Genomic DNA, 20,070 nt, shown 5'->3' with positions numbered 1-20,070 from the left:
TGGCAGATAGGATGGGCCTCTTACACCTGGGCTGGTACTAAGGAAGATAGAAGTAATTGCCAAACCAAATGGCTGGTCAGGTATGTGAGTTCCCTATCACTCGATGGAAAACTAAGGCACTCTTACCATTATGTGTGGATGTTTGTTTCTAGATTTTGTGGGAACAGTAAATTCAGCAGAGGGGGGCGGAGGGGTGTTCTTTTTGGGGGAAAAGCAGGTCACAAGCTGTAGGAAAGGGGTACAAGAGCTACCAGCAAAGTAAACATTTTCTTCTCTGCTTCTGCAGGAGGGCTACAGAATAACACAGCACAGTGTGTAATGGGAGGTGAGTCACAGCTAAAGTCAGTACTAGCCCAAGCAGCTACATAAAAGCTCCCACAAATGAGCGGTGGGCATTCACTCCGGGTCAGCACAGAGGCCTCGGAAACAAGACTCTTGGGTCCTTCTGTTCCTTGATCTACCCCAGCCTTGCAGTGTGATCTTAAGCCAATCAATTCACCTTCCTATGCCATGGCGTACATTGCAGGTAACAGTCACTGGCTGACGGTGGCTCAAAGCATGTGACACGTTTTGAGCCCCTCCCACGGAAGGTGTAATGTTATTCCTGCTATTAGTGTGAATCACTAGAAAACCAATGACCAAGGGGGCTGGGGACGGGGGGCAGGGAAACAGAGTCTGAGCCTGTCACTGCAGAGCAACCTCCTTTCCTCCTATTTGCTTCAATGGGAATTGTGGGCTCTCTCTGCCTCAGGCCCAGTATGGAGAGGGAGCTGTACAAGTGCAGTGTGCTGGCGAAAGAAAGACCTTGCTCCAAATGGTGAAAGAGAGGGGTGCTAATAATGCAAGTGGTGCTTTTTAATGGAGCCAAGTGCCCAGCTCCCATTGGCTGTATGGCACCTAATTCTCTTAGGCTTCTTTGAAATTCCCAGCCTTACTCTAAGTCGCCTCTCAATAAGTATGACCAGTAGGTGTGGAGTTTTCCCATGTAACTGCTTAGTACAACAGAAATACCAACATTGCTCTGCTTGACTATGTCCTGTCAGAACTCCCCTAAGACATCTTGATGTGCCTAAATACCAAGGTGATGGATGTTAAAGGACAGAGAGGGGTAAAGGATATGGGGAAAACTTTGCATGAGTCATTGATAAAAACATGAGTGTATGAATGTTCCAGTCCAAATGAGATCAAAAATGCAAACTGAGCCCACCCCCCTCACCACTGGACGGACAGAGACACACACACAGACAAACAGCCTAGTGTTCCTTTGTGCTACCAGCGCACGGTCATTCCGTAACACAGCAGCTTCCTCCAAGACATGTGTTTTGCTGGGATAACACCAAACACAATTTATGTTTTTCAATAAAAAGCCAGTTCTGCCGCAGCTGACTGCTCTCAGATTTCTGTCATTCATTGCAATGCATCTAAGGCCTGACATTATCCCAGCATGCCATGTCTGATGGCTTAAATTAATCCTCCTTTATAATTATCTTTAATTTCCTGCTGCCTTTCTGGGCTTTGCTTCTTTTGGCTTCCCTTTTATCAAAGCTTCTTTTTTTATTATTTTTTCTTTCCAAAATATCATTTAAATGTGGGGGAGAGGAACAAACAAGGGCATTTTACTCTATCACATTCATTCGACTTTTCCTGCTGATCTAATTTTCCAAAACTCTCACCTGTTTGTCGCAGCCCCAGCCAGGAAAATAGCATTGTTTCAGTGTAAGTTTCTGCCCCAATAGTGAAGGAGACACTCAAGGGATTTTAGCTGATTAATTTTAAATTAGCTTTTCTGGCTATTTATAGTAACTCCTTGGAAGCCCCGGGGCAGTGAGTCCCACCCTGTGGGCTCCAGACTACCAGTGTTCAAAAGTCAGCCCAGAGGTGGCTAGGCTCAGTCCAGTTGCTACGTCACATTAAAGACAGCTACTAAAACTACACCAAGCACTTTCTCCAATGCTCTTCTCTATGTACACAACTGCTGTGGGAATGTTACATGACAGAGTGGGAGAGGGAGGTGGGTCAGGGGCTGGACAGGTGTACACAAACACCCACTCTTGTGACTCAACTATGAAAGGGTTTGAGAACTGTTGCCTAGGCCAGGCTCTTGCCACCTCTTGCCTTGGATTCTGCAACTCCGTCCTTTATCATCTCCCATTCCTAGGTCTCCAGCAGCTGCAGAATGCTGCAGCTAACCCTCTCTCTCACAAAGGAACTCACCTGCCCAGCCTCAGAGACAGCCACATCCCTTTCAGAATCCCCCATGTGTTTCAATGTCCTCCATGGACCTCCCCATTCTCTCAATGGCCTTGTCTCCTGTCCTTCCTCCACCTGTGCAGTGCGAGCCCCTTCCCACAAGCTAGCTGTGCTTGGTGCAACTGCCTTCTGGACAGCAATAGGTTCTTCTTTCCAAACCTCATTGCAAAGTTAACCTATATCCCCCTACCCCCCACCACAGTAGCTACATCTCGGTATGTCCCTCACTGCTGTTATTACTTAACTCTACAACTGTGTTAGCTAAAGGGCAGATCCTGAAAAGTCTGTCCAGGTGAAGGAACTTACAGGATCAGGCCCTAATACTGTGAAGTGTTCACAGTCAAAGATGCTTTAGAGAAACAAAAGGTGTTGAAGTGTACTGCTGAAATTGTCTCCTTCCGCTTTGCTTTTTTTGTAGGGTTGCTTGTGACTGCTGGCTTGCTGTATTCATTATTTTCCCAATGGGAAAAGAATAGAAACATTTATTTTGAAAGGCAATCTTTACATCTGAACTATACGAACAGATGCCTGGGAAGGAGGAAGAACTGGGGCTATTAAATACAATTATGTGGCAAACAATACTGCTATAGCTACTTTCTTTATGACTCCTACTGCAGGCTTTTTCCTTTTATAGGAACTTCTTTTTCCCAGCATGCCTTTCTGGGGCTAGTCCTTTAAATATGACAGACACTAGAGAGGCCATTTTGGAATCAGCTGCTGTTTGCTGTAACTCCCTTCTCTGCCTACTGGTAAGTTTTCAGTTCTGGTTATATTTCCTCTTTCTTATTCCTCAGTCCATGGTATGTTCCTACATCATTCATTGGGCACTGCAGTCTGGACAGATCCTACCCCAGGATAGTCTTAGACTGTAATGAAATGCTGTAGAGCCATCATTTTAAGTTGGAAGAAACTTCTGGCTTATACTGGTATCCTGCAATTGAGTCAGGACTAACGTGTGTACATGTTCAGTCAACGATTCCATGTGCAGAGGCAGGAGGGCAGCTGAGTCCCCTCATTTACATGAGTCCCCTGCTGAAGGAGCTGCTACCCTTATCAAATGGTGGGTTTGAATAGTTTGGTCAATTAAATGGTTAATGTTATAAGAAAAAAACCCTTCAGATCCAAAGTTCCTGCGTGGGGTGGAACAAAGCCACCGCTTGCAAGAGCTGAAGCTGATACATGCTGTTTCAATTTAAAATGAATGTTTTATCTTTACAAAATTTCTCTGCTTGCTAGTGAGCCAGGTTTGTGGGGTGGGGAAGTATCTTCTCCCCCTCCACAGGGATAATTTCAGACAATAATAATATTTCAGACAATAATAATATCCAGTCTACTCCATCATTCTTCTTGTTCCTGAACTTCTCAAGGTACAGCTCGGCTCTTGATGCCATGCCACAGAGAGATTGTGGAGGAGGCCTTGGGTGTATCCCACCAATTATACACACAGGCTTGCTTCCCTTCTCGTGTTGCCACTGCACCCCTCTCCTGCCTTCCCCCCACCCATCTCCAGTGTAATGAGGGAAGCCCCTTCCCACAAACCCTGGGTCTTTTAGCTACTTAGCATGGAGAGCCGCAGCAGGAGCTGACAAACAATTTGGGCCTCCTGGCTAAGAAAACAGCCAAGCAGCACCACCACTCCCATGACTGATGCTGCTGGAGCTCCCATGCAAGGTGGGTACCACAGCCTTGAGGTTACTGCAGCCTCAGGATGCATTAACGCCTCAGAGGATTCCCAGTGGGGCTGTCCCCCAGAAAATCCCTGGAGGGTTCTCCCCGGGGGCCGCAGCCCCCTCCTCTTGCACAGAAAGAGGGAGTGTCGCTGCACCCCATGTGGACCCTCAAGTGAGGTGCTCAGGTCTGTGCTGAGCACCATCCCCCCGAGGGGCTTTCCTTCTCTTTCCCCAGCAGGCTCTGTGCTCTGCTCAGAGTGTTTGAACCACTTACGTTGTATGCTGAAGCAAAACTTCTTTTGCTGATAGGAAATGTAACTGGAGACTGCACCGATCAATGCCATGGCAAGAGCACTGGCTATTCCTGCTATTGTCCCAGTCTCAGCGGTGGTGTCTACAAAGCAGAGGAGCAGATGTGCTTAAATACGTATCGGGGTCCAAAATGATTATCCCATGGGTCTAGCTGTTCTCTCCCTTCCCCCAGGTCACCTGGGCTATTCTGCAGACTCAGACTGGCCAGGATTTCTCATCCATAGCCTCTCAAGCAAACTAGTCTGGGAAATGTGTAGGTAGGGGGCGGGTGTTCAGGCGTGTCCATCGCTTGGAGATGCTGTGGTAGCAGGGTTGGTCTGGGGCTGGGCTTGTGTGTGTCGCTACCTACCTGCGTCGTAGTCGCTGCCACCTGGAAGAAAGACAAGGGGCGTTAGGGCTGATGCTGCCAGCATGGGATTCGCATTCATTGGTGCCTCTTAGGGATCAAAGCCAACAGCAGTGCTTTTCCTCATGCAAGGGCCTTGGGTCTGCCCCCCATCACCTGACTGAATCCAGTGCTGTAATCCACAGCTGCACCCTGCAGCCTGCTCCAGCCAGGGTGGGAGAAAGGTGGACTCGCTCCACCCATCCCCACTGCAAATGCATCCTAGAGCTACACGTAAAACAGTGGCTGGGCTCTCTGAAAGCTCCCGTTCCAGAAGCGGCCAGCCAGCCAACTCTGCTCTTGAGTACAGACTATGCCCTGGTCTACACTACAGAGTTAGAAACTGCTTACATCTACCTAACTCTGTAAACGTCTACACTAGAATTTCGCTCTCGTGGACGTAACTCGCCCGCTACACCGACTTGTCTCTGCCCACGAGCGGTGTAGAGTCAGTGTCTATGTAGTTAGGTCAACGACAATGCCTTGGTTACATCGACGGTTGCTGGCTTTTAGAAGCCATCCCACAACGCCCCACACTGAGTGCCGTCAGTGCAAGCGCTCCTGGTGAGGACCCGCACCGCCGACACACAGAGCTAAGTGTAGACACGCACAAGCGATGTAATTACTGTGGTGGCTGCATGCCGACATAAGTTAAAGCGACAATTTTGTAGCGTAAACGTGCCCTAGAGACCCAGGACCAGACCAGTTTGCTCTTTTGTGCCCCTGCCCCCGCAGAGCCTATCCCCCACCCCGAGACATAGGGGCAATAGAACCTGGGACAGAAAGACACAATGGGACAGGCAGGCGGAGTTGGGGGGAGGAGGAAAGGAGACCAGGAATGAGAGAGGAATTGAAACCAGGCTGAGAAGAATAGATGGCAGCAGCTGTGCAGCCACAAGGCCAGATACTTAGTCCTCACCCTGCAGCACCAAGCCCTTTCGTGCCAGGGCAATGGGTACAGAGCGGGCAGCAGGGTGCTCTGCTGTCACCGCAGCCCTGCTGCACTAGCTCTGGTGGACAGGCAGGTATCGGGCACCTCAGCGATGCCAGCAGCTGCTCTGGGGGGCAGAATGCTGGTGCTTCCTCTCCAGCACAAATCGCTCCCCTCCCCACCAACTGCTTGCGCTGGCTCCTCTGCTGAACCTGTGTAGCATGCATGGAGGAGACACCCCCACACGCACCCGCTCCACTTTCTCTCAATAAACCAGCCGCTAGTGAAAACACAGCCCACACGCAGACACAGCTACCTTGCTGTGCTATGGCTGGCAGAGCCAATGTAGGCTGTCTTCACTCTGACAAACCATGGGAAAAGTAGCACACAGTAGTGACTCTGCTGTACGATCCTAGTGGAGACATGGTCCTGTAGTGTTTACTGAACGGCAGCTAGGCGAGGCTGACCTCATGGTAAAGCCACAGGTGCCATGTCTCCACTAGGGTTTTATGTGCATGAGTTGCCCTGGTTGAAAACACACCTGTGTTGGCAGTGAAGACAGTCACAGAGGGGAGAAGAGCAGGGTAGTACTTTCTTACTACCATCTCCTAGCAGAGCAGGGTAAAGGGCTGCCAGCCTGACCCAGGATCCTCGAGCTGACAGCCACCTTCACGATCCTATTGTGACTTTAATGATTTTCTCAGTGTCAGTGGTGGGTGGGAGTGGGGGGTAACATTTGCAGGAAAGCTGCAGTACAGAACATGCTGTTGTATTAGTGTATTACCTGCACACTAAGGTAACCCTCGTATTTAATTAAACAGCTGCTGGCTCAGTAAGACTGTGTTAGGCTGTAAGTGGAATTGATTATAAATTTAGAGCTGTGCCATCAAAGGCAGGCTTTACAGTTGCTTGTGGTTTCATTTATGTGTATCTGCACTTGAGTCTAGAAATCCGGCTTCCTCTGAGACAACGTCAGGGTCACTCCAATAAAGGCTTTTTGGTGTCAGACTGTGGACGGGCGATGAAAAAGGGACCTGCATAATGAGAGAGGCCTGCAACACACGCAGCTTGAAAATGTATACACAGGGGAAGGGGCCTGTAAGAACTGATCACCCTCTAGTCTACTCCATCCCTCTGGCGACAGGCTGACTTAAAACAGTTCAGCCCATTAATCAGCCTCACACTTCTCTTTCATGGTGCCTCCATTTTCTTATGTTCTGAGAACTAAGGCGCTATGAAGTTATGCACATGTGCAATGCGGGTGGGGGAGAGGGCAGCATGTGTGTGATGCACATGAGTGTAATAATTACTGGCTCAGTGGGGCCAAAGCCTGACACTACACTGGGGCCATAAATCTCTAGTCAAAGGAGAAGATCTGGCTGGAGGTATGAAGAGCTAAGTGGCTTCCCCCTTTTTCCAAGGATTAATTAGGTCCCCACACTGACATGCAGCAGAACGTAGTCCTACCAAGGTCTAAGTACCCTAAAGCCTCATTGCCTCCAATGGAAGCTCAGAGTGTTCAGTACCTTGCAGAATTGGGCTCATAGCAGCTGCTCAGAAATTTGACAAACTGTGTTTAGCAGGCGTTTATACCTATATGAGTCGACTCCCACATTCGTTTATTCCAATCGGAGCCAAACCAGTGACAGGATTCAGTGCCCAGGCAGGAATCCCGGTGAGAATTCTCACATTTCAGCAGAGAATCCCAGCTGTGATGTTCCTTGTTATTTTACTGCATCTTCTACAAACTGTGAAGCAGTAACCTTTATTCAGGATGCACTTCGGTACAACGGGACCCATGCCACAGACCGTAGCTCAGAACCAGAACCTGGCTTGCTAGGCCTATTCATTCTTTCGCCATAAGGTGGGATCAGTTCCAGGGATTTGATGACTCTTCCTCTCCTTTCTCTTTGCTTTTGTTGTGAAGACTTAAGACATCATACATATTATCAGAGGAGCCGCCTTAAGTGGATAGTCCTTTCTGTAGGGCAGATGAGCTCTCTATACCCTATTCCTGTGCTAAGCAATGATGTTTGCACAGTGACGACAAAGGGATGATAACTGACATGCTGTATGGAATCACACAGCACACTTGCACTGTCAATAGAAAAATGTGCAACTAAGCTCCATAATGCCAAGGAGTGTCTACTTCGCGTGACACCTATTTAAACCCCCTGCTTTCCCTGGAGAAACAGGGTTAGGAGGAAAAGTTCCCTCCAAAATCTACAGTTAACAAATCACTCTAAATAAATCTTGAATTTATGGAAGTGGATCAGCATAATATTAATTACTCCAATGCAGTTTGTCTTTAGTGCAGTTTGCTGACTGGGCTGGTGGTATTCGTCTTTTGAATTTCCCTATTTTAATATTGTGGATCTTCACAAACATGTAGCCTGATGTCTTCATCTTAACTCTCAATACCAGTAGTGAGTGGTAGAAAGTTGAGGGAAAGCTTTTATCTTTTCTACCATGAGAGGTAAAATGTCTGTATTTTCAAAATATTACTCATGAAAGCCAATTTCTCAAACCAGTTCCCAATGCTGTGGGACTCTTGTCCTTGACTACACTAGAAGTTGGATCGTTCCTCAGAGGACTTTCCAACCCATAGGTGAAACCAGTATTTCCTAACTGATGAAGAAGGCCTCACCCAGCACCTGCTGACATTAAGGAACATTGACTTCTACAGGAGAAAGAGCACATTCTGACAGTAGGTCATTGCTTGGGGTTCATCCTAGAAGGAAGATGCTATCTTGTAAAATGCAACTTTTAGAAGTTTAGTTGATATCCATTAAAAATAAAATCACTCCTCAAATAACTTAAAGCTAATTAAGGAAACTAATTAGTTGGGTGCAATGGGGGAGGGGGCCAAGTCATAAATTGTAACTGTTTTGGGAGTTAAAGAAACTAATGGTCAAAAGGTTTTCTCCTTCCCGCCAGTGGGCTACAAGTTTGTTCCTTGTCATTCTCCTCCTCCCATGTCTCGGTGGGTAATTCAGAGATTCATGTTAAAAAGGCTACTCTGGAATCATGCCACAAAGGAGAGGTGGCTGAAGTGACCTGTGGAAAAGCTTAGGGTGACATCCTTTATCAGCAGAGCTGCTCTTCCCTCCTGTACTGCAATCCATGGCATCCATACAGGAAACAGTGCTAATAAGGGAACAAATTCATCTGCATAGGTGTCTCTTCCTTGCATTCCTAAAACTTCCCCTGGCCTTGGAGGCCATGAAGGCTGCAGACACCCTGCGTTCCTCTCTCCTTTGCTTTGCTGGGATGAAGCTAATATGCCTCTTTGCCAGAGCTAGCCATGGTCTTTCCCCGTGGGCATAATACACTTCTCCTTTGGCAAATTTCCTAGCTTCAAGCCAGTTCTGTTGGGAGCAGGAGATTCAAAAAGGAGTCACATGCCCTTCTGGAAAGTCTCACTGCAGAAGTTTTCATCTTCTGAAACTACCTCCCCATCAACTTTCTTTAAGCCTTGCTGGCAGTAATGCTTTTCCATTTCCGTTCCATGAAAGACCTTAGCATGGTGCTTGATCCTAGTCTCTGTTTCCACCAACATCTCTTAGCTCAAGGACCAGGACTCGCTCGTGTTGTCTGTTCGTGATGCAAGGCTCTACTACAGTGATTTAAGTACAAGAATTTACGCATGTGATTCCTTATCAGTCTCATTTTACGCTCCAATTTCTCCACCTGCCTTTTGCACAGGGTGCTATACTAGATTAGCTGCTCAGATATTACAACTGCTTTCAGTGGGGCAAGAGAACTGGGGAAGGCTGGCTGCCTGCCTGCCCAGAGGAGGGGGTAGAAGTGGGTGTGAAAATCTTGCACAGATATTTCACATACTCAGGATGAAGGGACAGGAATAAAACAAAGGGCAGGTCTCCACTACAGCACTACATTGGCACAGCTGCGCCCCTGTGGCACATCTGGTGAAGACATGCTATGCCGGTGGGAGAGAGCTCTCCCATTTGGATTTGGCTGCCAGCTGCTGAATGACAGATTCATCCATACTGGTAACAGCCACATCATGGAAAACAGATGATTTGGGGACTATAACTAGACATTGCAGATGTAATTATAGGTGACTACAGCACACAGTGCAGGTAATTATATCAGACATGAATACACCATGGTACCTGAGCACAACATTAATACCTAGGCCATTGTGTTGCTTAACATAATAACAATAATGAAAGAACAGTTAAATGGATCCATCTTATGTCTTTGAGACTAGTTATTGTGGATTTAGACTGACTTCACTTTGTTTCTCTCACAAACAAATGAAAATGAATGCTGTAGCAATATTTAAAAGATCTATTACCGCACCTAGCACAATGGGACTCTGATCCTCATCGGCGCATGTAAACGCTACCACAATGTAAATAATGATGAAATACCAGTCTGTCCACTCACTACACCCTCTATCTCAGTTCTATCACCATTCCTAGTCTCCAAATGGAAGGGTCATACTGTGTATTAACTGACTTGGGGTATAAACAAACTATAATGGACTTGGTCAGCAGAGTGTAAAGACCTACCTTTCTTCTTATCAGGATGGTACTCCCCATCGTCCAGAACTCCAGCCAGATCGTCATCTGAAAATGCTAAAAAAACAAACAAACAAACAAAAAAAACCCCAAACAAGATGTGATGACTTCCTGTAACTTAGACATTGCAATATGTTACATATTCAAGGCCTTTTATTGAGTTGTTCAGCTATATCTACTAATCCTGGTAACCAGAAAGCTCTCTGCTAAACCATCCAGAAGAGTTGCAGGTGGCACTGTTGTATTTGTAGAGAGTAGGAAAGGATGAGAATCTGATAAGCATCAGCAATTCAGCATCTCGCTGAAATTTTACTTCCCTGACAGTGCCCACATTGTGCTTTGGGACTGACAGATCTGCTGGGACATGCAAAAGGGACAGTGTCTCTTGCTTACAAATCTACCATCTACTACACAGCTATTCACTTAATGCCACATTTGACCTGCATCACCTCTATGTAGATAATATAATTTAATTGACTTCTGAACTGAACTTCATAAGTATCCCAACTCTGAATTCAAGAGGAGCTCCCATTTGTGTGGACATCGCACCGTTTCACTGTACTCCAAGTTCAGGAATGGCAGAGATTAAGAGAGTCCCATTGGTCTATTGTCTGTTCATACTTTCTATTGGTGGTCATGCAGTACTTGCTCGGGTCTGGTACATAATTGTATTCAGAGAGGGGCAGATTTTCTCATTTAACTAGTAACTGAAAATATTAATACTGAATATTGGTTAATATGAAACCACAAGACATGGCGGGGGGGAAGCATGCAAGGGGAGGGTGAATGGTCTGCCAAAAGGATTAGTTCAGCAATTTCTCTATCTACTCTGATGCCTTTCATTGGCTTTATCCAACTTAAGCACTAGGACCTTATTTTTGGGCTGATCTAAAGCCCATTGAAGTCAATGGCACTGACTCAATCACTTTGATTCAGGTCCTTGCAAAAGTCTTGAGCACCTGCTGTTTGCGGGCAAGGCCAATGCTCAGCTCCTAGAAAGTCAGGCCCGTAGCTCTTCGAAAAGGTTCTCCTTGCACTCGTATCAGCTGGTACAAAATGGGCTCTGGACCAATCCTGGTTGTGCAACCCCTGGCTGCCTATTGAAAAAGTCTCCTATGGAGCAATGAGGAACCCACTTTCAGGCATACCAGGTCTGCATTATTGACATAGGAGAGGTGCATGAAGTCTCTCAAAAATCAATTGTAAGTGAGCTGTCTCTGAAAAAGCCTCCTCATCCAAAAGTCCCGAGGGGAGTGCCCAGACCCCCAGGGTGGGAATGTCTCAATCCCTTTTGCTTGAAGTTCCACTCTGTATAATTAATTCAATATTCATTGGGACAGAGCAGGACAATGAATGATTCTATAACCCAGTGGTCAGGGAACTTCCGTGGGATAGAGGACACGTAGGTTCAAATCCCTGTTCCAAACCAGACAGAGTAGGGACATGAACCCAGATCTCTCTCACTCAAGAGAAGTGCTCTAACCACTAGACTATGGAATAGAAGGGTGGCACCACCATTTTTTGTGAGCAGAGAATGAATGACAGATGCCAGACTCCAAGAGAGGTTTTGTGGCTGTGAATCCAGTATTAGGCATTTAACTCCCTTTTGAAGGGTTGGGCTTAGGTCCTAATTCTCTCCTCCTCGTCATTTCCTACTGGCTACCTTAGGCAGCTCCCCATTCAGTATGCTGGCTTCTGTGAATTCTTTTGATAGGTGTCCAACTCTCCCTGTGCATTACTTGGGGAGTCTGAGCACTTAATTTGGGTTTGCGAATCTGGGTTCCTAAGGTCTTGTGTACACTACAGGGAAATTCGATCTAAGCTACGTAATTTGAGTTAAGTGAATAGCGTAACTCAAATTGACGTAGCTCAGATCTACTGACTGTGGGATCCACACTACTTCTCGATATGGTGGAGTACAGGAGTCAAGGGGAGAGTGATCTGCAGTCGATTTAGCAGGTCTTCACTAGACCTGATAAATCGACCATTGATGCATCCATCGCCACACCTCGATCCCCCGGTAAGTGGTAGACAAGCCCTAAATTAGGTGCTGCACTGTTCAGTATTACAACTCCTAAATCCCCCTTGTGAATCTAGTCCTGACGGCTCCTGAAAAGTACAACATGAGAACTGGAAAACAAATGGTTTCCTCAAAGGGTTAAGAATATTACATGTAAGCTACAAGCACATACTGAGCATCCAAATTGCATCCCACAGGCTTGGCAATATTTAAGGAATATTTTCTCCCTCAAACAGGACTTAACTTCCTTGCTTGTTTGAGCTGATGTTCTTTGTTTTTATTAAACCTCTTTTTCTTAAAAGTAGCTCGACAGTGTTTAATTAAAATAAATATGGGGCCAATTTTAAGCGTCATGAGGTCTGTATTTCACAACATATAGTCAGCAGACTTCATGTACAAGGGCAGCATAAAAAAGACCTTCAACCAGACTCCAGGCATTTTATTTACGGAATAAGAGCTGGAGGTTAGAGGGAGCTTTCAGAAGGTTGTTACACTATCCCCGTTCCAGCCCTGGTGGAATGCTGCTGTGTTCCTTTAATTCTCAGCTGGTGTACAGTCCCTTAGGAACTACTGTCAACTGACATAGATTAGAACAACCCCTAGGCTGCTCTAACCAATGTGGCTGTGAAGGGCAGAGCATAACAGCTCCCTGAGAGCCGCACCTCTCTCTTGTACTGAGCAGATCTTGACAGAAAAGGGTATCTGGCCTCTCATCATGGGATGCTACTACATTTGGCTTTTTTGTGTGTGTTACTGTAGTATCTCCAGCACAAGGATTGTGCATGAACACATTTCTAACACAAGTAGCTGAGATAAAATCACTGAGAAAATAAGTTTAATACATGCAAAATTGATATGGAGAAATACAAGACAGTCCTGAATTAATAGGAAAAATAGTGTAGATATTCAAACCATTAAATTCCCAATTTATTTTGCAGATAGAAGAAGAGTAACAGAAGTTTTCAGTGCTTAGTAAAGCGCGTGCCAGAAAGCTGAGATTCATAAAAGGAAAGAGGTATGGCTGGGAGCCAGTACAAGATTCCTTACCCTGTTTTCCACCTCTTGAAGGGCTACCTTTACCTTTCGAGCCTGGAACAGGATTCTCTATTCATTAACTGATCACAGAAAACAGCATTTATGGATTTAGGATTTGCAATAAGATTAAAAACAAAACTAACAAATTGAATGGAGACCTAAATGTAAGTTGTACCAATGCTGATTAAGACTGGGTATACATTACCATGAGAGAGTCTAACTTTTGATACTTGGTACTGACACACTGACTCTTTAGATTTTCCTGAACAAGTCTAATATATTTAAACAAACCTTGAAATCGAAGTACTTGCAAGACACCTAGCTAATAAAATCTAATGTAGTATCTGTTTATTAATTACACAAGCTGTTTAGTAGTGTATTCTATGCAAAGGCTGTGCAAGTCTTTTCTAGATTGGTGCTCAAGAAACAATAACTGCAGACAAATGAGTCTCCACCTGTAATATTTTGGGAATCGAAAGAGGCCTCCCATCCCAGTTAAGTCCAGCCCATATTCTATATTGGGCTGGGAATTAAGACTGCTCTGGATTTCTGTGTCTTGGTAATGATGAAGAGTCACAAGAGCATGTACCATTCAGTCAATAAACTATCAGGTAGGGACAACATAGCAGACCTGCCAGGAGCTCATGAGTCAGAGGGAGAATAAGAAATAAAACAAGGGGACAAATACGTAAATGCGTAAATAGCCAATGAGAAACTAGGCAAGTCCTTTAATACAAAATATATTATCTCCCTTTAATTAACTCTGCAATAACAGATGTTTCCTCCTCATCCCTTGTTATGGGCTTGATCCATTGACTTCAGTGAAGAAAGCCCTAAATTTGCAGAATCCTATTTGGCCTTCAGGTATGTGTGTGCCATTCTAAAGAGGGGGAGTTTGTATGCTCTATCCAAGGGAATAACTTGGCCTGTCATGTTTAAGGGAAAGACAGGGGAAATGCCATAGATTTACATGAGAGGCTAGAGGAAGAACTAATGCTTTGAAAAAGTCAATCTCCAGGTCTTGCAGTTTAAATCTCTCCACTTCCTCCGCCTTTGTCATTTGCAGCAATTCCTTGCTTAAAATTAAAGGATGCACTAAACAATGAAAACTACATAGCAACTTGATGGAGACATGGGAAGGGTCCTTCATCTGATGTAAATCGGCACAAGCTCCACCGTAATCATCTGAAAGGGAGGCGCCGTCCCAGGGGGTCTATTCTGTTCTTCCCCACTGTGTTTTGCATTCCCCCAAGTCATAAGAAAAAGGATAGACAGCTTTACACTGCAGGATATAGAGCAGAATAAGAAAGTTAATTTACATACATACCTTCACCAGGTTTTACATTTGGTTTCCCACCGCCTTTCCCATCATTCTGATCATCTAGTGCATCAGATAAGTCAAAGTCCGCAGGATCCTTTGCTATAAAATACCATAGTGGTTACTATCTTGGACCAAGCATTCCAAGGTACTTAATTCAACACTCCTTGATCTAATCCCTTAGTTCTGACAAAGGTTCTTAAGAAAGAAAATCCTCAACCCTGTCAGACAGTGTCAACAGGAAAGATGAAGTAACTGACTTTTTTTATTTTATTTTATTTTTTTTCAGTTTAAACATATATCATGGGATAGGGTGACCAGATGTCCCAATTTTATAGGGACAGTTCCGATATTTGGGACTGTATCTTATATAGGCTCCTATTACTCCCTACCCCCGTCCCGATTTTTCACACTTGCTGTCTGGTCACTCTATCATGGGAGATATTTGCAATTCATTTGGTTTTGTGCTCTCATGCTGGTGTTGTGATAAATGTCATGTTCTTCTTGCAGAAACTGTCTTGCATAGTGGATCAAATGCCAGGAAATCATATAAATCAAGCGGGAGAGAAAAGGGCAGAACGAAATAGACAATTCTATGTGTTCAGAGTGTGGAAATAAGGTGGAGGGGGGAATCTTAAAGGGAAAGGAAATATTTTCTGAGATGCACCTTTTCTGACTGAAATAGTCAGTAAATGGGGGGAAAAAACGCTGCTGTATATCCTGAGAATTTAAGTTTAAACAGAAAACAGCCTCTTACTATGTTTATTAAATGACTACTGCAGAGATGTAACTGAGCTAATTTAATTTCTTGACTCTTTCATGGGCGGGAAAGTAAGATTGCTCTCTCAAAGCAGAGCAAGATTTAAAATCATCAAAAGTGTGCCCATATCGCCTGGCAAAATGATTGGCTATGAAATAGTGCTTGGTGTCCATTAGGTTTCAGAGTCAACACCTCATTGAAACGCATGGGAGAACGTCTCAACGACAATAATGTTTCAGATTATCTGTCTAGAATCTTGGAACTAAATTCACTGCTGGCGTAACCAGGTACAACTCCACTGATGTCTCCGTTGACTTCAATGGGGCACCTGAAACAGCACTTCATTGCTTTACATCTGGAATGTTTTCTTCATAGCAGTCAGGACTATACACAATTTGTTAGTTTTCTTTTAAACGCAAAGTAACTCTTCCAAAGTAGCTGGTGCTACCACAGAAGCGCTGCTTGAGCTACCCAGCCAGGACCAGCTCAGTGTGTCCATGGGGTAAAGGTGGATTCACCAGACCCCCTACTTTCCAGGACTACTGAATGAACAAAATAAAACTAGGATGAAAATAAAAGGGGCTGAGTATAAGTGAGGCAGAAGGTGATTGCTGGGAGAGGTTGTGGCTTCCACCATTTCTCCAGTCCGTGTACTGCTAGCTTCTCCTCCTTTGGAACTAGCTCTTGATGCCCCATGTGCCACTCAAGAACTAGCACTTACCTGGATTCTTTTTGGCTGGAGCCTTGGTGGTTTTTGGCTTCTTGGTTGTGGTGGTGTAGATCACATCCCATAAACTAATATCATCTGAAGGAACAAGACCACAACAAAGTTACAATACAAAAGCCCACCAGGCTATAAGAAGACACCCTAGCAGGCCTTTGTAGCTCCAGCACATGAGACGGGGGGGGGGGGGGATTAGTAAAAGCTATGGGCCTGTGCTACAAAGTCAGGACCCTCCTAAAGCTCTAGTGCTCTGGGGTTTGCTCACCTGAGATTAGCAGACACTCCTCCCTGCAATCTGTTCTGCGGAGCTACGTTCAAGTACCCATGTGCGCACAACACCCTGGGATGTATGTCTATTAGAACATGCACCATGATGGCTGTAATTGCTACAGTCTGAGGATGCTGCTGAGTATTACAGGACTGTTGTTGCATACCTCGTTCCTTCTATGAATTCTGGGAATGGGTAAGGCAGGCTCATTTTAAACTCCCGAGGAGTTTGGCTAGTTCTAGTTCGGCTTGTTAGCAATACAGTAACTCCTCACTTAACGTTGTAGTTATGTTCCGGAAAAATGCTACTTTAAGCAAAACAATGTTAAGAGAATCCAATTTCCCCATAAGAATTAATGTAAATAGGGGAGGGTTAGGTTCCAGGGAAAAAAATTTTGCCAGACAAAAGACTATATTTTATTTATTTAAAACTTATACTGTGTGTGTGTGTGTGTGTGTGTATATATAATATATGAGAGAGAGAGAGAAAAAACAATTTAATATTGTACACAGCAATGATGACTGTGAAGCTTGGTTGAGGTGACTGAGTCAGAAGGTGGGATATTTCCCAGGGAATGCCTTACTGCTAAATGATGAACTCAGCTGAGCCCTCAAGGGTTAACACATTGTTGTTAATGTAGCCTCACACTCTACAAGGCAGCACGAATGGAGGGAGGGGAGACAGCATGGCAGAGAGAGACAGAGAGATACACTGTCTGTGTGAGAGAGAGACGCGCATTGCCCCTTTAAGTATGCTGACCTCACTCTAAGTACACTGCCCTTTTAAGTAGATCAGCAAGTTGAGAGAGCAACTGCTGCCAGCAAGCTCCCTCAGTCCTAAGCCCTGTCGTGTCCCTCCCACCCCACTCTATGGAGATGGGGTAAATGGGGGACGGGGGGAGGGAAACATCTTGACATTAGCACCCTTCTTCCCTCCCCCCGCTGCACAACAAGCAGGAGGCTTGGGGAACAGCTCCAAGGCAGAGGGCAGGAGCAGCACACGGCAGAGTGGAGAGGGACAGCTGAACTGCCCCGCAATTGATAGCCTGCTGGGTGGCTTCCTCACAGGGAACTTAGGGGAGCAGGGAGCTGATGGGGGGCTGCTGGTCCACCCTGGTTCCAAGCCCCACCAGCTAGTTCCAACAGGCTGCTTTTTCTGCAAGCAGTGGACAAAGCAGGCAGCTGCCAAACAGCATTATAAGGGAGCATTGCGCAACTTTAAACGAGAGTGTTCTCTAATTGATCAGCAACGTAAAAACGTTACCGGGACAACTTTAAGTGAGGAGTTACTGTACTGTGCACTTCTGTCACCCAGAGGATGATGATGATGATTATGGTACATGGGCACTTCATGAGTAGAGATTAGATTCCAATGTGAGTTGCATTCAGTGCTGGAATATCCATTATCTTCTGCCCAATGAGGAGGGACTACCACACTTAGTTAAAAAGATGATCCAATGGTTAACATTGTGCATTACTAAATCTCTCTTGTAAGGGTGTTTTAATAGCCAGGAAGGACTCAGTCATGGTCCCAAAGCACTGTACGGACACTAAAACTAAGTCTCCATCCCCCTTCTAGGGGCTCTAATGCCAGCATTTTACAGATTAAGTGATAACACAATAAGTGTTTGTGCGAGCCAGGTCTCCTTGCTCTGAGTCCTGTGCTCAAAACACTAGGCAATGCTTCTTATGGTTACACTGACAAGCAGTTTCCTTCATTCACACCCCAGAGAAGAATCTTGGGCAGTGGGATGGTCTGTATGGTCCTACACAATGCCTCAGGGAATACAGTATTACCTGGCTTCTTTGGATAGGGTTTAGTGGTTGCCTTTCCTGGTTTTGTTGTAGTCTCCGGTGGGGTGTCAAAGTAGTCAGATAAATCAAAGTCCCCTATTTTTAAAGGGAAAAAACAACTCTCACCATTGTGTAAACAGCATGATTCTGTCAGCATGACTTTGCTGTTGAAAAGCTCTCTGTGACTGCACCAGGCAGGCGACGCAAACCATTCAACATCAACGTGAAGAGCCTGCAATGTGCAGGTCTATTATCTGCAGAACCTTATCAATGGCCCTGAGCCCACATGTAGCCCACTCCTGTTGCCAACCTCCCAAGAGCTCTGCAGCCTTAATTCCCTTTCTTAAAGGCAGCATTAGAACAATTACCTGTAGTGCCTGCTGGGAAACATGGGCTCATGGCTGCCTTGTCATTTCTCACACAGAGAAATTGTACATAGAGATCAGTGTGTCTTAATCAGTAAGATACAAAGATTCACAATAGGTCAGCTGAGAAAAGGTGTCTAGATACCCCAGACCTCTGCTTGTTAGAATACAATCCCACTGCAAAACTTTCAGATTAAACTGACTACAACCTAATTTGCCACTTTATCTCCTAGATCTGGACCTTTTGTGTGTCCTGGACCCATTGTACTTCAATGGGGGGAGGGTTCTCCCCTTCTTCCCACCGATGGTCTCTTACAATGGACGCACAATTCTGTGACAAGTGTTAAGGAAAATGCTTGCAGTTGTCAAGGCAATACTGGAAATGCAATACAAGGAATAACTTAATTGCATGCTTTCCCAGAAAAAGGCTTTCTTTAGAATAAAGCCATCTTGCTCATTAGAGCCAGAAATGTGGTGTGTGTGTGTTCCCCCTCCCCGCCCCACCTAGGGTTGAGCAAGTTACATGTTATCAAATTGGAGTGAGGACAGAAAGGGATTTCAGAATCTAATCAACTAGAGAAAGCTCAGAGCACAAGACAAGCCGGAGAAGGGAAATGGCACTTTAAAGGTAGGGCTGCCCAAGAACATGCAGTGCCTTGACACATCTGCCAGGCTGTGTTCTGAGGGAATCTCTAAAGGGCAGAGCTCACTAAAGGGAATTAGTTGTAAATGCCCATCTAGCTTCTGGAACAGTGCTAAGAACCTTGGCTCTGTGAGCGATTTCACAGCAGGAAAAGCATGCGGAAGCTAGACATGGAAACTGGAAAGATTCAGGTCAGAACAAGAAATGACACCAATTGGATAAGGATACTTTTTAAAAAATGTTCTGGGGCAAAGGAGATGAGTTCAAGTTCTCAGCGAGGCATCTTGAATTAAACGACTTCTCTCACCAGGGACTGAATCCAGAGCAGGCACCCCGTGTCCGCATGTTAAAGGCATGTTGAGATATACAGCTGGCTAAATCCCAGTGTTCATAGTTCTTATCCACAGTGCAATTGCTATTTACAGAAGTGCACTGTATGGGAAAGCCAGATGTGAACTGTCAGCTGAATGCTAGAGTCAGTCTGCTAAGCGCAAATCCTACCATGCAACTAGCAGTTCCCTGCCACATCTGAAAATAAAGTTGGCAGACTGCTCCTTACTATCAACCCTGCACCAGCATCCACTGACCAAAACCACGTGGATTTATGGGGTCAAATCCTAGCCACATTTAAATTAATGGGACTTTTGCCATTTACTTCAATGGGGCCAGAATTTCACACCAGGGTGTCTTTTTCTAATGTGGAAAACTTACTGACTTTGAAAAATGGAACATGGTGTGACATGTATTTATTATGCATGCCAGGACTAGTGCTGGATCATAGGCAGGGATCAGTGATAACTATCTAGCTAGGTTCTTATAAGGTGCCTATCACTTTGATATCTGAGCTGGCTATGGTGAGCTTCTGAACCTTCTCCTTCCATTTCCCATTAATACTCGCCTTGTGCATCCGATGAAGTGAGCTGTATCTCACAAAAGCTTATGCTCAAATAATCTTGTTCTCCCTGTATATCTGTTTGCTCACGAACAGTTAAATGCAGCTAAATTGTTCCCCTCTACGCAGTGGTTGGCTTTTGTTGGGTACTAGCTTA

The 20,070-nt window shown here is 45.3% G+C and overlaps 1 protein-coding gene across 5 annotated transcripts in view; it reads right to left on the bottom strand.

Annotated features, from left to right (window-relative positions):
• The window catches only part of CD99L2 (CD99 molecule like 2), an 87,349-nt gene that overhangs the window by 4,911 nt on the left and 62,368 nt on the right, over positions 1-20,070 (bottom strand). For 2 of the 5 annotated variants that reach the window (XM_038417437.2, XM_043492924.1), the window contains exons 6-12: positions 18,017-18,109; positions 15,950-16,033; positions 14,478-14,570; positions 13,163-13,204; positions 10,087-10,152; positions 4,582-4,602; positions 4,195-4,314 (exon numbers count right to left, since the gene is read on the bottom strand). In XM_038417437.2, the coding sequence (XP_038273365.1) occupies positions 4,195-4,314; positions 4,582-4,602; positions 10,087-10,152; positions 13,163-13,204; positions 14,478-14,570; positions 15,950-16,033; positions 18,017-18,109 (519 nt within the window). The remainder of the gene's footprint in view (positions 1-4,194; positions 4,315-4,581; positions 4,603-10,086; positions 10,153-13,162; positions 13,205-14,477; positions 14,571-15,949; positions 16,034-18,016; positions 18,110-20,070) is intronic. The other 3 variants (XM_043492925.1, XM_043492923.1, XM_043492926.1) reach the window with 3 other exon arrangements.

Source organism: Dermochelys coriacea, chromosome 9 (genome assembly GCF_009764565.3).
Source record: "Dermochelys coriacea isolate rDerCor1 chromosome 9, rDerCor1.pri.v4, whole genome shotgun sequence".
Taxonomy (NCBI): Eukaryota; Metazoa; Chordata; order Testudines; family Dermochelyidae; genus Dermochelys; species Dermochelys coriacea.
The sequence above is the reverse complement of the archived record's forward strand: the minus strand, read 5'-3'. Positions and strand labels throughout refer to the sequence as shown.